The sequence below is a fragment of the Colobus angolensis genome, unplaced genomic scaffold (genome assembly GCF_000951035.1).
Source record: "Colobus angolensis palliatus isolate OR3802 unplaced genomic scaffold, Cang.pa_1.0 Scaffold68, whole genome shotgun sequence".
NCBI classification, from domain to species: Eukaryota; Metazoa; Chordata; class Mammalia; order Primates; family Cercopithecidae; genus Colobus; species Colobus angolensis.
Genome location: NW_012120487.1, coordinates 3,488,110 through 3,503,928, shown reverse-complemented (window position 1 = coordinate 3,503,928; position 15,819 = coordinate 3,488,110). Strand labels below are relative to the sequence as shown.

Below are 15,819 nucleotides of genomic sequence, written 5' to 3'. Positions count from 1 at the left end.
GTCTCACTCTGTCACCCAGTTTGGAGTGCAGTGGTGCCATCTCAGCTCACTGCAAACTCCGCCTCCTGAGTTCAAGCGATTCTCCTGCCTCAGCCTCCTGAGTAGCTGGGACTACAGGTGCGTGCCACCATGCCCTGCTAATTTTTGTGTTTTTAGTAGAGATGGGGTTTCACGATGTTGGCCAGGCTGGTCTTGAACTCCTGACCTCAGGTGATCCACCTGCCTCAGCCTCCCAGAGTGCTGGGATTATAGGCATGAGCTATTGCGCCCGGCCTAGGGGGAAGATTTCTGGAGGCGGTACTTCTGACCTGAATCTTAAATGGTGAGAAAAACTTAGGCAAATAACAGAATTCTAAACAGAAGGAAGAGCAAAAGTAAAGTCAATGGAAGATTAAAGTGAGGAAACTACAACCAGTTTGGTATTACTATAGCAAAAAAATGCAGGACAGAGTTACATTGTTAGGCATGATGCTGATAAAATCAGTAGGGTTCAAGGCATAAAGGGGCTTGTGATGCCCTGGCATTAGCTGCCATTTAAAATCTGTTTTTAGACTGGGTGTGGTGACTCACATTTGTAATCCCAACACTTTGAGGGGCCAAGGTGGGAGGATCATTTGAGCCCAGGAGTTCTAGACCAGACTGGGCAACATAGTGAGATCACCGTCTCTACAAAAAAGAAAAAAAGTAAAAACGAAAAACAAACAAACAAACAACAATTAGACAGGTGCCGTAGCATGTGCCTGTGGTCCCAGTTACTCAAGAGGCTGAATCAAGAAGGTCACTTGAGCCCAGAAGGTCCAGCCTGTAGTGAGCCATGTTCGTGCCACTGTACTCCAGCCTGGGCAACAGAACAAGACCCTATCTTGGCGGGGGGTTGGGGGAGAAGATTAGTCTTTTTGTTCCTTGGAGCCTCCCCACCTGTCATGCCTGCTGTCCCCGAATTCTATTCTTCTGTACCACCAAAAGTACCCTAGAGAATCATTAGACATTTATAGTAACTAAAAATCAACAGTAATAAAAATCTCAGTGGCAAGGCTTATCTCCCATGTGAAGGATTGTTCCTTTCCCAAGCATCCCTTTGGGAGTCTGGGCTTTGATATTGGTAATTTCATTACAGCTCCAGAGATCCGACTTCACACCAGTGCTTTTTCCAAATATTATACATAAATTAAGGGAATCAGTACTCAATTGCTGATTTCCCATTTAGTAGCTCTGTGGCCCCAAACAAGTAATGAGCCTGTGTCTAATATGGAAAAAAAATGATGATGATAGTCTCTACTTTATACAGGTTGTTTTGAGACTTAAGTGGGATGCTACCCATAAATGCATCCAGCACTGTGAATGAGACAGATGGTGCCATTAAGCAGTTTTGGACAAATTTGAGAAATGTCTGTAAAATAACAAAACTGATTTTCTCATTCAATTATGAACTAGTTCTAGGAACAGTTTCAGGAAGGAATTTTGAGAACCCCATGAGCATTTCTACCACTAAATTTAGGAGTTCACATTTAGCAGTGCTCTTAGTTATCAAGTTTTATTATATTTATTTTTTAAAATTAGCCCATTTTAAAGTCATGCTGTTTCTACTGCTTCACGTTGAAAGAAATCTAAATGCCATCATTGATCACTGTCTTCTAAGAAAAATAAGTTCTATACAAATTTGAGGCCACAGCTGTAGTTGGTAAGTTTCTAGCTCACCACACAATATCCAGAAAACCAGGCAAACAAACTTCTTTGTGCTTTGGAAAATATGCCCAGTCTGCTTATTTTGTCTGTGTTATTTTTTCCATTTAAATTCCTTAAAGTCAGGACAATGTCTTTTATAGTAATTTTGTATGACAGCTAGGACAGCATCCTGCACATGTGTGAAATAAGACCTAGGATGCTAATATATTTTTTTTAGAAAAATATATTTGAATTATACAAATAATGTATTTGCTATAAGAGAATGAAAATACAGATGCATTTTAAGTAGAAAATGACACCACATAATTCCAAACCTGAAAATAACCACTATTTATTAAATGCTTTTACTTTCTAAGTGTGATTTTTTAAAAAATCTATAAACATGTATATCAGTCAAAAAGCTGATATAGTTTATATAAATACAACCATGCCAAACCTGCTATTCTGTAATTAGATGTTTCCACTAAATAGTATATTTGTTAGTACCATTTGGAATTTGCCTTTAATTCTCCAATTATCAGATCTGCCTAATTAAAATTGTAAAAATCTTTAGTGCCCATATTAAAATTATTTCTTAAGTTAGTTTAAAACCTACTAGTTTAGAAATACACTGCCATTTGGCTGGACGCGGTGGCTCACACCTGTAATCCCAGCACTTTGGGAGGCCAAGGCGAGTGGATCACAAGGTCAGGAGATCAAGACCATACTGGCTAACATGGTGAAACCCCATCTCTATTAAAAATACAAAAAATCAGCCGGGCACCTGTAGTCCCAGTTACTCAGGAGGCTGAGGCAGGAGAATGGCATGAACCCGGGAGGCGGAGGGTGCAGTGAGCCCAGATCACACCAGCGCACTCCAGCCTGGTCAATAGAGTAAGACTCCATCTCAAAAAAAAAAAGAGTTAATACAACTCTATATGCTTAAACACAGCTTGTTTTTATAACATATAATATTCTACTTAGAAATCTGTTTGCCAGACAATATTTAATGGTATTTAAAAGCTACTGAATGTGTACACCCATAAATCATTGTAATTCTTATGATTTTTAGTAAGAATGCATTATTAATACATTTTTAATGAAAAAATGCTATTAGTTTATCTTCAAGTCTTTACTACTCTAGTCTGTCACCTCTTGGAATGTGGAAGTAGATATAAGTAGGCTATGGGTTCTTGTTCTCTTCCTCAGTGGCCTAAAAGTTGGGGAGAGGAGTACACTTGACATTCTCACTCCTGTTGTCATGCTTGTTTAACAGGCCTATTGCTGACTAGGATTAGTGTTATCCCTCTCCATAGAGAATAGTAGAGGGTTAGAAAAATCCTTCCTGCACTTTTAAGAGGCTACTATACCAAAGTCCTTAGTACAGTATCTAAATGTTTACCTGAAAAAGCCTGCCTACTTCCTTGCCTACGTAGTCCCTCTTCCAGCCTCCCCATAGACATGCCTCCTTCTCTATAATTTGCTGTAAGAGCCAATCATTTCAGCTTCTCATGTCCTTATTCTTAAAAACTTTAGCTACATGGTGGCCTTCCTCAAATATATTGTATTACCTGAGTATTACAGTCTAAGCAATGAAAACTGATAAAGAGCTAGACTCAAAGAACATCTGTCAGCTTTTTTTGAGAGTTTGATTTTACTTTAGGCTTTTCCTTTTTTAGATAGAGTCTCGCCCTGTCACCCAGAATGGAGTGCAGTGGCGCAATTTCAGGTCGCTGCAACCTCTGCCTCCCAGTTTGAAGCAGTTCTCCTACCTCAGCCTCCCGAGTAGCTGGGATTACAAGCGCACCTCACCACACCCAGCTAACTTTTTTGTATTTTTAGTAGAGATGGAGTTTCGCCATGTTGGCCAGGCTGGTCTTGAACTCCTGACCTCAGGTGATCCACCTGTCTCGGCCTCCCAAAGTGCTGAGATTACAGGCGTGAGCCATCACACCTGGGGAAGGCTTTTTTTTTTTTTTAACCCTCTGACTTCCATATGACAGTGTTCCCTATGCAAGATTCAGATATCTGTGTCCTCCAGATTTCAGAATGCTATCCCAACATCTGCTTCAGAAAGTGAGGGGAAAAAGACACCATCCTGGCATCTTCCCATCTTTAGTAGCTGACTGTTTCTTTTTGGAACCTCTCCAATTTGGTTGATGCCTGTTGGTCCCTGAAATCATGTTCAGGAGCTAAACAGGGCAAAGTGTTGTGATTCTTTTCACAATACAACCTGCACTCTGGTGCTTTACTCTTTAAAGATAACTAGCTTGGAGTTCTTTGAACAGATGGGGCCATTGACATTGCTGGGCCTTTCCCAAACTTTTCCTTTGTTTTTTATCTTTTCTACTCTTCTTTTTCTCACTCTCCTGTATATTTAAAATTCTGCTTCTGGCCAGGCACAGTGGCTCACTCCTGTAATCTCAGCACTTTGGGAGGCCAAGGCAGGCAGATCACCTGAGATCAGGAGTTCAAGACCAGCCTGGCCAACATGGTGAAACCCCATCTCTACTAAAAACACAAAAACTAGTCAGGCATGGTGGCAGGCGCCTGCAGTCTCAGATACTCAGGAGGCTGAGGCAGGAGAATCGCTTGAACCCAGGAGGCAGAGTTTGCAGTGATCTGAGATCACGCCATCAGCCTGGGCGACAGAGCAAGACTGTCTCAAAAAAAAAAAAAATTCAGCTTCAGTCACAGAGAAGTCACTCTCTTCTGCTTTTACTGTGGTTTGTTTGTTTCTACTTACAGCATTGATGTCCTACTTTTAAAATTCAGCTCAAGTATCACCTTCGCAGACAGGTGTGTAATCCCAGCACTTGGGGAGGCCAGGTCAGGAGGATCACTTGAGCCCTGGAGTTCGAGACCAGCTTGGGCAACATAGTGAGACCCCATCTCTATTAAAAAAAAAAAATTTTTTTTTTTAAGTATCATCTTCATAAAGAAGCAGCCAATCTGATGTTCATACCTAGACCCCAGGACTTCCTCTGTTACTACTCATTACTACTGATTTGCCAGCCTTACTTCCTCACTACTCCCATCTAGAAAAGAATTTTAACAGACTTCTAACCTTCAGAACTGTATGCCACCCAAGCACAAAAAAGTGTAGTGACTTTCCCAAGGTCACATAGCTGGGCAATGGCAAAGCAGGAATCTGAACCCAGGTAGTGTGGCTTCCTAATGTCCTGCTTCTGTTCTCACATTGCACTTACCTTGAGTCATGATTGTATGCTGTGCTGTACCTGTGAACATCCATATACAAGAATAGCATTGTAGAAGTTGGCAAGTATTGGAATGATCCAAATTAGATGCTGGATTTAAAACAATAAATAAAACAGCTACAAAGGACTTGTGGGAGTACTTGAGGGAAATTCAAATATGGACTGTATATTAGATATTATTGTAACAATATGAAATGTCTTAGGTGTGATATAAATGCGATGATTATGTAAGGGAATGTATTATTCTCAGAAGACAGATTTCTTTAGGATAGAAGTGTCATGGTGTCTGCAAACATTCAAATGTTTCAGGGAAGTATTAAAAGAAGGATAAAGCAAATTGGCAAAATGCTGATGATTGGTAAATCTAGGTGAAGAATAAATGGGTGTTTATTATATCATTGTATCCATTGTTTGTATCAATGAGCCATCTCCAAACTTAAAAACAAAAAGTGATAGTGATAATGATTCTGATTACTATGGTGATGTTAATGATGAGGGAAAAGGAGAACAAATGGGAAGGAGAGAAAGCAAGTCAGGTCCAATTTACACAAAGGAAATTATTTTATACTATAATTTTTACACTGAAAAAAACCTATGAACTACATTATACCATTCCCAGAAATTGTCATATCAACTTTAAAAGCATTGAACATACAGATTATGGATATTCTGGTACTCAAAATGGAACCCTTTCTTTTTAGTTCATCAGCAAATATTTCCTTAGTATCTGCTCTCTGCCTGGCTTATTTTGAGACACAGCACATTTCTTCCAGCTCTAATATTCTATGGTTCTGTGACACTAAGAGTCTAAATACAATAGCTACTGTAGCTCAAGGCCAAGTCACATTGGTTGCTGTCAGCTGGGCATTTCTTAAGCATCAACTTAGTACCTTAGCTCCTGGATTTGAATGTGAAGATTAGTGAGGCACCAAACGCAGAGACACAATAAGCATCCCAGACACTATTGCCAGTAGGAAAAATGAAGGAGCTGCTTAATCTTTAATACATTTTCATGACCATTATTTCTCTTGAAATTGCTTTCAAAACCCTTTATTTTGCATGGATAGTTCAGGAATCTTCATCCTAACAGCTACCTTTCATTCAGCACCTACTATGGGCCAGGCTTTGTAAATAGGTACTTAACCTACATTATCTGCAATGCTTACAACAACCCATTTGCCCCATGGTCACACAGCTGCTAAGTGGCAAAACTGGATTTAGAACAGAGCTCTCTGTTACTTTAAAGCTTGGAGACTTCCCTTTGCACTGTGTTACTAAAACTTAGATTACAGGGAGGGAATCAGGAGAGTGTAGCTTGGTTGTTTGCCTTTGTGGTCCGCCAGACTTAGACCCTCTCTGCCAAATTAGAAAGGACAAATACAGTATATTCTTTTTAATGCCCCAATATTATCATTTGTTAGATGGTACTACAATAAAACATTTACCTCCACACATTATTTCCCACCACTTTTTGAGGGTAAGGAAACTGCTTCATTCATCTTTATAGTCTCAATCCCTAACACATAGATACTCTTTAAATGTTACTGAACTGAATTATTAATGGGCCAAAGGAAAAGCTGGTTATAGTAATAGAAATCAAAACATTTTCTTACTCATTTTCTGTGGTACTGCTTTTCTTCACAAAAGCAGTTTTCTGATTAGTTTGCCATTTCAACTCTTCCAAATTGGTTGATATGCTGAACCCAGTTCTCACTCTTTTGGCCTGTGCTTAATTGAGCTCAGTAAGATAATCAGAAATCTGAGTCCGGAGTCCATTTATCTGTGACTGTAATTTAATCAGATTTATATAGTCTCAATTTACTAGCACTTCCATACTATTGAGTCTTTATATTTTGCTTATTTATTGTCATAAAAGCAGCAGAAAAATTTTTGTTGAAAGCTTATGTCAGAGAAAAGATTATTTTAAAATTATTAGTTTTCCTTTTGAAAGCTATTTTGGGGTACCCACAGCCTGAAGATCCTCTTGGGATACTCTTTTTATCATCTCCTTTCTCACATTCAGTCTAGAGCTTAAAGTGGGAATTTTTTTTAAGTGTGTTTTCCTGGCATCTCATGTTTAACAGTGTCAGGGGTTTGTGTCTCTGGAACGAAAACTGTTTCTCCAGAGTCTTTTTTTCTCTCAGCTTCCAGTGAAAAGAGGGGCGAGGCGAGCCAGTCGCTTACCACAAAGCAGTGCTACCACAAAGGAAAGATTAAGGGTTTAGAGAGAGGTCAATGTGGGTTTTTCTCTAACTAAACACTTTCCTAAAGTTTCCTTGTGGAAAAATAATGAAGTCATCTCAGAGTTTTTAAAGAATTTTTATTTCTTTTTCACCGTCTGCATTCGCTTGTCTTCTCAGCATGGATGTTTAATCTTCCTAGGCTTTGTGAATTGGCCCAAATGAGTAAGTGGTGAGCTGTCTCTCTAGGAGCTAGAGGCTTATTCTAAGGGCCTAATCACTGAGTAAACACATCTTTGCCCTCCCTCTCACAACTGCGATATAATAGTCGAGATTCTAGCACAGTAACCTGGATATTGCAGGGACCAATGCTTTGAAATGCAGAATGGTTGATCCTCCAAAACAGACAGTGCCTGATCTTCGCCTGCCTCTTTCTTCTTTTTTAAATTAAATATTGCCAAAGAGATGCTGTTTTATTGCTTGATATTGTGCATTAGTGCCCTGGATTTCCAAGTTTAGTTTCAGTCAACACTGTTGGCTGCACTTATAGGGAACTCTGCATGTTGGATTTCTTAGTAGCCTCTTCGGCACATGTGTGTTTGGTTTGGAAGAGCATTTAAATTAAATCAGTGAGATAGCAATGTAAATCACTAATCTCTTTCCCAAAGTCTAAATGTTCCATTGCAGTGTTCTTGAGAGAAATAGGCATTTTAAAGATTTAGCCATTGCCATTGTTTAGTTAGAAATATGCTGATTTAAAAGTGGACAGCTCTCTTGTTCCCAGTGTCTCATTAAATGTAGTTGCTGAGAAACGATCAAGCTGAATTAGAGGTTGACATCCCTCTGTCTATTCAGTTAGAGAGCTCCTAAGAAGAAGAGCTCTGAATCTGTTAATGGTGCCAGGTTCACGTTACTTTGCCTAAAGCGTCAGAATTCTTGACTCGTTTACTAAAACTGATTTTGCATTGCCACTGCAATGGGGTATCTTTTTTGCCAAGGGGCTGTGGGTTGTATCAGTGTTCTTGTTTCTTTCATCAAACAGGCTGGGACCCATGCTAGTTTAAAGACGCAAAGAAGACTGAAAGAGACCTCATTCTCTGTCTTGAGAAAGTTAGTCTAGAGGGGAAACTGGTAAACAATTGTAATACTAATAGAAAGAGATAGAGACCCAGGAAAGGAAGCTCTTAACTGCCTGAGGGAATCAGGGAAGGTTTCATAGAGGCTTTTGTTTTTTTTTTTTTTTGAGCCTTATAGGATGAGTAGGAATTTACTAGATAAGTATCCCTCTAACAATGTATCTGATTACAAACTTCCTAGAAGCCTGATACTGTTCTCTGCAGACATCAACATAGATGAAGAAACCCCAAGTCTTTCTTGTTCATCATTTTATTGCCACTGCTTCCTGCTGAGCCTGACACAAAGAGTATTTCAACAAATGCTTGTTGAATGAATGAATAAATGAATTAACACATAGAAGCAGGGTGGGATCAGCTGAGCTACTTATACCCAGGAGTCCTGCCCTTATTCCCATTACAAGCTGTCTGAGTCTCAGTCCAAAGCAGTCTGGCATCCTCGTGCTATATGAGTACTTCCACAAGCCTTGACTACAGTGTGGTTGATTTCCCTGCTACCACTGTGGTATCAGAGAAAAAATACTTACTTGGGCTTGGAGTTAGACAAGCTGGGAGCCAGTCCTTGTATTACTTACTAACTAGCTGTGACATTTGGAACAAGTCTGCTTTCTAAACCTCAGTTTCCTCATATGCTAATGGGGTTAAGGATGCTATGTTAAAGATTTATTCTGGAAATTAAAGTAGATAATGTTTGTGAAAGTAACAGTGTCTCCTATTCATAGTAGATGCTTTTAGAATCTTAATCTACCTAACTGTGGCTACTCTCATCTATTATAAAGTTTACCTTTGTAAGAAATAATTTTAATGATGATTACTGTTACTATTATTTGGATTATTTATCAAGATAATTCCTAACATCAGATTTCATTAGCCTTTCATCAGCATGAGCCTTATATTTTTCTCTAAGTTTCCTTCTTTTGTTCAGAATCCCACACAGCAGATTTTCATTTGCTGTCATCACATTCTTATTTAACATAAAGGGAAAGATACTAAGCTTCCCTGAAATTTTCCTTTGACAGAATTTCAAAGATTGGTTTGTATGTTGTCTTTACCATAAAATTTTATCTTTCCTTTCCCTGGTAATTGTGAGTATTGTTAAACTCAGTTCTTTCAAGAACTGACTACCAAGAAGGTAGTCAACAATTTAAGCTCTTTAATCATTATAGTCATTTTTGGTAAAGCTAACATGTTGCAAACCATCAATGGCTACTTATACCCATTGTTTTTATTATACTTATTACCTTGTTCAATTTCGGTTTTTAGTTTTAATTATTGCATTGAGTATCCAACTATGACAGAAGGCACATTTAAGAGACCAAATGTCATTTATTAAAAGCAACTTTCATTATGGCAAAAGGGAAATAATAATTTTCTATATGAAAAGCCACAGTGGACATTTTCTGAAATACAAACTAGAAAGAATGCATGTGAACTGAATATTTTTCTATCTCTTCATATGGCAATTATATGTTATATGCTGTTAAATAAGGGCTTAATATGAGAACACATTAAGGACTTTAAAATTATCTATAGAACAAAAAGAAAACTTCATTTCAGACCTTTTCCTTTCAAATGGAAGAGACTATCCATTGATCAGATTAAAACCATAAAAAATATGTAAGAGGAATTTTGTCATTCTGTTTTAATGAATTTTTTTCTCTGTATTGTTGAACAGTTCAAAGTTAATATTTCTCTTTACATATATCTATGAAATAAAAAGAATAGTAAATCCATTTTCTTTAAGCAAAATACAATTCTGTTGCAACTTCGTTTGAGATAGGTTTGCACATGTTAACAGAAATCTGCAATAGCAGTCTGAAAAATTAGATATAATCATCCTAGCCTTTTTCAAGTGTAAGGAAGTAAAATTTTTCGATATTTTAGATGCTTTAGGAACTCCACAATGTAAAGTACTCTTTTAGGGGATAGCATTTAATTTTTGTCTTTGCTGTTCACATAGACTAATTATGCCTGTCTAAAATTTAAGAAATCTTACATTAGTGGATATCTTAATTGATTAGATTTTTCTCCTCTTTTCAGAGAAAGCTTCTTGCTATCTACCTCCACCATGATGAAAGTGTATTAACCAATGTCTTCTGCTCACAAATGCTTTGTGCTGAATCCATTGTTTCTTATCTGAGTCAAAATTTTATAACCTGGGCTTGGGATCTGACAAAGGACTCCAACAGAGCAAGGTAATACTGTTGTTCACAAGTTATAAGTTGGGCTTCTATTAAAAAAAAAAAATTATGTTTGTCATCATCATAAACATTTTTCATCCTCAGCATTAAACTCTCTACCATTGCATTTTATTAGACAAAAGGTGCTCATTGCAGCTGACACATGCAGTTATTTGCAATTGTGAAAATATATCTTAACTTTTAAAAACTTTTTAAATTCAAGCATAACCTGAAAATAAAAATATATTTCTCATCTTATTTTTGCAATGCAACAGACATTTCTAATATATTTTTGAACTTTTAGAGAAAACTAATGTTTTTAATGATGTTCAGAAAAGGCAAAACAAGTCTAATATATAATCTTAGTAGTAAGTTTATTTTTTAATAACTTCAGTGAAGAGGGCAGGACTTTCTGCACAAGTCCAATGGAGTTGGTAATAGCTTAACTCTAGCATATGCTAATTGATGTAATCGCTTTATTGCACACATTCTTTTGCACACAGCCAACAATACATCCATATTCTCAATAGGGAAAAAAATTCCTTTCCTAGTTGTCAGGATGAGTTTACTTAGTTTGTTAATCATAGTATCTGTAAGTGATTAACAATTCTTCATATTTTGCCTATTTCGGTTTCCCATCTGAAATATATTTCATCATGTTTAATTACACATGTGTCTATAACATCCCATGATGCTACTTTGGGTGTGTTAACACAATCATAATCGCAGATTGCTGATTTATGAATGGGAGATTAAATTAATTCATTTCAAGGCAAGCATATTATAGTTACCTAATTTAAACGATTATAGAACAATTAGAAACCATCTGATTTGTCTTTTTGTTACTTTATGGCTTACTGAATTTTTGGTCATCATTCAGACTTTGTTTTATTTAATCTGAATCAGAAAAGAACATGATTCTTTCCTTAAATGTGAAGCAAAATAATGTTGAAGCTATTTCCTAATCTAATACTTCATTTCTTTAAGCAAATGGTTAGGAAATTTCATGAGATGACTTCGTTTTGCCTTGGAAATGTTCCCTGCTATAATACATAAATAAAGAATCTTTAGCACCTGTATTTGTTTAAATTAAATCAGGTTATTATTCACACTCAGTTAAAGGTGATGAAAAGCAGTGCCACAAACAGATAAAAATGCCACATCGAAGGTCTTTCATGAGGCAAAATACAGAGACTGGAGACTTGGTTAAATCTTTTGCCATTCACTGGCAGTAAGGAATCTCCTCCTTTCCTTTTATCCACAACTTGATGGAGAAGGAAACACTATTTCTAAACCATCTGTAGTGGCTAAGTTCAGTGGGCTACCTGCTGTTATTTTGTTCTATCCTCCATTTAATTCCTTAGTTCCTTTTATTTTACAATGACAAAAAATTGCAGTGTAGTTTCTTTTGAAAAACAGTGTTTGAGGGTTTTTTTTTATGACTGGCAATCAACAGCCATGTAATTGCTTTGTTATGTTTTACTAAAGAAGTCTGTTAAGTAGCACAACTTTGATACACTAGTAATAAGAGTTTGCAGGTTACAGAGACACCTGTGGTGACCAAAGCGACAGAAGCTGCTTATTAGCAAGAGCCAGTACAGCTGTGTCCTATTAACTCCTTATGACACTTTTTAAAAAACACTAAATAAAGGTGTTGTTTAAGGCTTTAGAGCTATTTCTCAATGAACTGAAGAACTGACTATTAAGTGTGATAGGATATTTCAATCTACATTTTGAATTAAGTATCTGTCATGAAAATTTGTAAAAGGTAATATTAAAGATTGAAAATAGGAACATCTAGGAATTCAATTTAATAAACATTTATAGGAACCACAAATGGGGCAATAGGGGAATGGGATGATTTCTATAATTTAAGATACTTGACATACTTATTCAAAATCTATTAATAGTTCTGTCCATATTACAAATGTAAAAGGTATTATATTTCTCTATTTTAGAGTAACAAAAGATAATCACTGGGTACTGAGTTTAATACCTGATTGATGAAATTATCTGTAAAACAAACACCCATGACACCAATTTACCTATGTAACAAACCTTCACATGTACCCTCCAGACATAAAAGCTTTTTAAAAATATCAGAAAATTAAAAAGCAAGTAATAAAAAAAAATAACAAATAAAATTACATAACTACTTTTGATCCATCATTATTATCGTTAAGGCAAATGGGAAAATACACATTTTATAAACACAAGGTGAAAATTCATTAGAATGACATATTCCCAAAAAGGGGTTGACTTTGACATATGAAATTGTAAGATAATTGATTAGGCTGGTTTATTGCTCAAAAAAAGGGTTTAGGCTGGGCACGGTGGCTCACGCCTGTAATCCCAGCACTTTGGGAGGCCCAGGCGGGCGGATCACGAGGTCAGGAGATCAAGACCATCCTGGCTAACATGGTGAAACCCCGTCTCTACCAAAAATACAAAAAAAAAATTAGGCAGGTGTGGTGGCGGGCGCCTGTAGTCCCAGCTACTCGGAGGCTGAGGCAGGAGAATGGCGTGAACCTGGAGGCGGAGCTTGCAGTGAGCGGTGATCGCGCCACCGCACTCCAGCCTGGGCGACAGAGCGAGACTCCGTCTCAAAAAAAAAAAAGGGGAGGGGGTTTAACTTAACCACAGTTTTCTTGCCACCTATCATATCATAGATTCATCAAAATAAAATTGTCTAGTTGGGTTTCCTACTGTATTATCTTTCTTGGATTTTTGCACCACATTTATCCAGAGGTGTTTATCATGAAAACTGATTGTGTCACTCATTAGATGCTTTTAACTTTGAGTAACAAAACCTCAAGCTTTCACTCTCGATTCGGTAGACGACTGCTTGCACTAATATTTATTGATCCATGGGGTACATGTCAAAAAGTATTATGCCATCATTTGCATATTGTAAGCTGAAATGGGGACATATTAATATATGGAAATACAGAAGAGATTTGTAGGCATCACAAGTAAGTTTGTTGTTGTGGGTTTCCTTTTAACTGTTATTTTTTTATGATAGATGTAAGTTTGGAAATATATTCCTGGTTAATAACTTGCCTGGTCCCATATCTGGTTAACCTAGTTCACACTGGCCATAAAAATTTAGAGAGTCCTGGACCTGTAAGCTATTTGGATGTTTTCTTAGTGGTTTTCTAGGGCTACCACCTGATGTTATAGCTGAGGATGTTGATATCCAAAATAGGAAGAGACTTGCCAAGCAGATATACTTTTGCTTAAGGATTACTCTGATTAAGCCTATAGAGGCATTAGTTCTTTAGTCACAGTTTACTATGGCTCTCTCATGTGTGTAGGAGATAAGTGAAGGATATAAAACTAAGTGAATGCTTTGGTGAAGTTACTAGAATATGAGTATCACTTGCTATTATAAATTAAATTTCCTAATTTCTCTAACAAATTGGAATAAAGAAAGAAACATTTCTATAAAATGTCATAACCCCTGTGATGTTGATGATTTGGATTTTTACACTTCTTAAATGATTCTAATTACCTTCTTTCTTAGTTGAATACTTAGATTTTCCAGCCCACTGTGTATAAAATATGTTGGAATAATTCTTAAGTTGATCTTAGAACATTCCAAATATGAACTGAGACATGAAACTTTATCTGTAATGATTAATGTCTGTCATCTCCCCTACTAAATTGTGATCTCCTGGAAAGGCTTATTCGTTTTGTTGGTTTCAGTAAACAAGGCACTTTTTTAAATTCTAGGAAAAAGAAACTCAGAAAGCATTTAGCAAATAAATATATGCATTTATTTCCATCTAAGAATGTTGCTTATAATTTCAATATTGCATATCTAAATAGGAGGTTTTTTCCTTGGAATATTCTGCAGTCTTCTGGGCCATGATGTCTAATTGGATTTCAGAGCCATTCTTAAAGCAATGACAGGAAGCCCTTGGTAGTCTTGAGAAGTGCTAAAGGTATCATTTCTTTTTTTTGAAGAGACAGGATCTCGTTATATGGCCCTGGCTGGAGTGCATAATCATAGTGCACTGCAGCCTGAAACTCCTGGCCTCAAGCAATCCTCCTGTCTCAGCCTTCCAAGTAGCTGGAAGTAGGGGCATGTGACACTATGCCCTGTTCTAATTTCTGAAATATTGGTTTGACCAGTAATTCTGATGGAAATAGTAGGATTTACCTGTTTCCTACAGAAAGAGCCAAAAACAGATAGGTAACAGTAAACAAGCAGATCCTGTAAATCACTTCATAGTTACACAGGATTGGTTCCAGGACCTCCTACAGATACCAAAATCCACAGATACTCAAGTCCCTGATAGAAAATGGCATAGTATTTGCATATAACCCATGCACATCCTCCTGTCTGCATTAAGTCATCTCCAGATTACTTATAATACCTAATACAATGTAAGTGCTGTGTAAATAGTTGTTATACTGTATGTTTAGGTAATAAAGACAAGAAAAAAGTGTACATGTTCAGTATAGACACAGTTTTTTTCTGAATATTTTTGATACTTGGCTAGTTTAATCAACAGATGCAGAACCCACAGATGCAGAAGACCAACTGTGTTTGTTATGTTTGTTCATTGAATAACACTGAATAATATGAAACGGGAATGGTGCTGTCATCTGAGAATGAAAGGCGGAACAAGACACAATCCTAACCCTCAAAACACTCATAGTCTAGTAGGCAAAACAGACATAAGAGCTAATATATAATCTGAAGTATGTATAAGGTATTTTAGGAGCATAGATGAACTTTATACTGACTTGCTGTACACAACGGGGTCAAAGAGGGATTTGAAAGAGATGATATACAGAAAGATGAAGTTAGAACTTTACTCTTTTCTATTTAGAGATTTTATATTAGCATTCCTAGTCTTTTGGGTGGCAGATTTTACTATTCTTTACTAAAGGGCATTGGTGTTTAAAAACTCATAATTATGTATGGGGAACAAAGGGTCAGTGGTTGAAATAATTGAGGAGAGAAGGAATAGAGAGAGCTGGCCAGCTAATATAATCCTCTATAATCTGAACCAGATTGAGAATTAAGGTCAACCAGCCAGCATGGACAAATCCAAAGAAGTTGTTTTGTTAGTGATTCATCCTAGCATTGGCATATGTCTACAAGCAGACAGTGAAGCAGGGATAAGATATTCTTTGGATATATATCATGTAGAAAACCATCATAGATTTAACTAATACAATAAAAATATTGTTAGTACAATGTATTCTTAATGAATGAGTGCTTAGCTATGAAAGAATAATTTCTTAAAATTCAGGACAGATATCACTTCCAGGAAGCCTTGCCTCTCCCCATCCTTCTCTTGCCTCAGTCAGGGTTAAAATGCATATTCTGTGTGCTCCCATAATATGTCTATACTAACTTGTACTAATAGCACTCATTACATTGTATGGTCATTGTCTATCTCCCTGCTAGGTTGTCAGCTCCCTGAGGGAG

At 36.9% G+C, this 15,819-nt stretch overlaps 1 protein-coding gene across 2 annotated transcripts in view; it reads left to right on the top strand.

The window, feature by feature from the left end:
• Positions 1–15,819, top strand: part of FAF1 (Fas (TNFRSF6) associated factor 1) — a 535,277-nt gene that overhangs the window by 394,941 nt on the left and 124,517 nt on the right. For both annotated transcript variants that reach the window (XM_011926246.1, XM_011926245.1), the window contains one exon: positions 10,237–10,391. In XM_011926246.1, the coding sequence (XP_011781636.1) occupies positions 10,237–10,391 (155 nt within the window). The remainder of the gene's footprint in view (positions 1–10,236; positions 10,392–15,819) is intronic.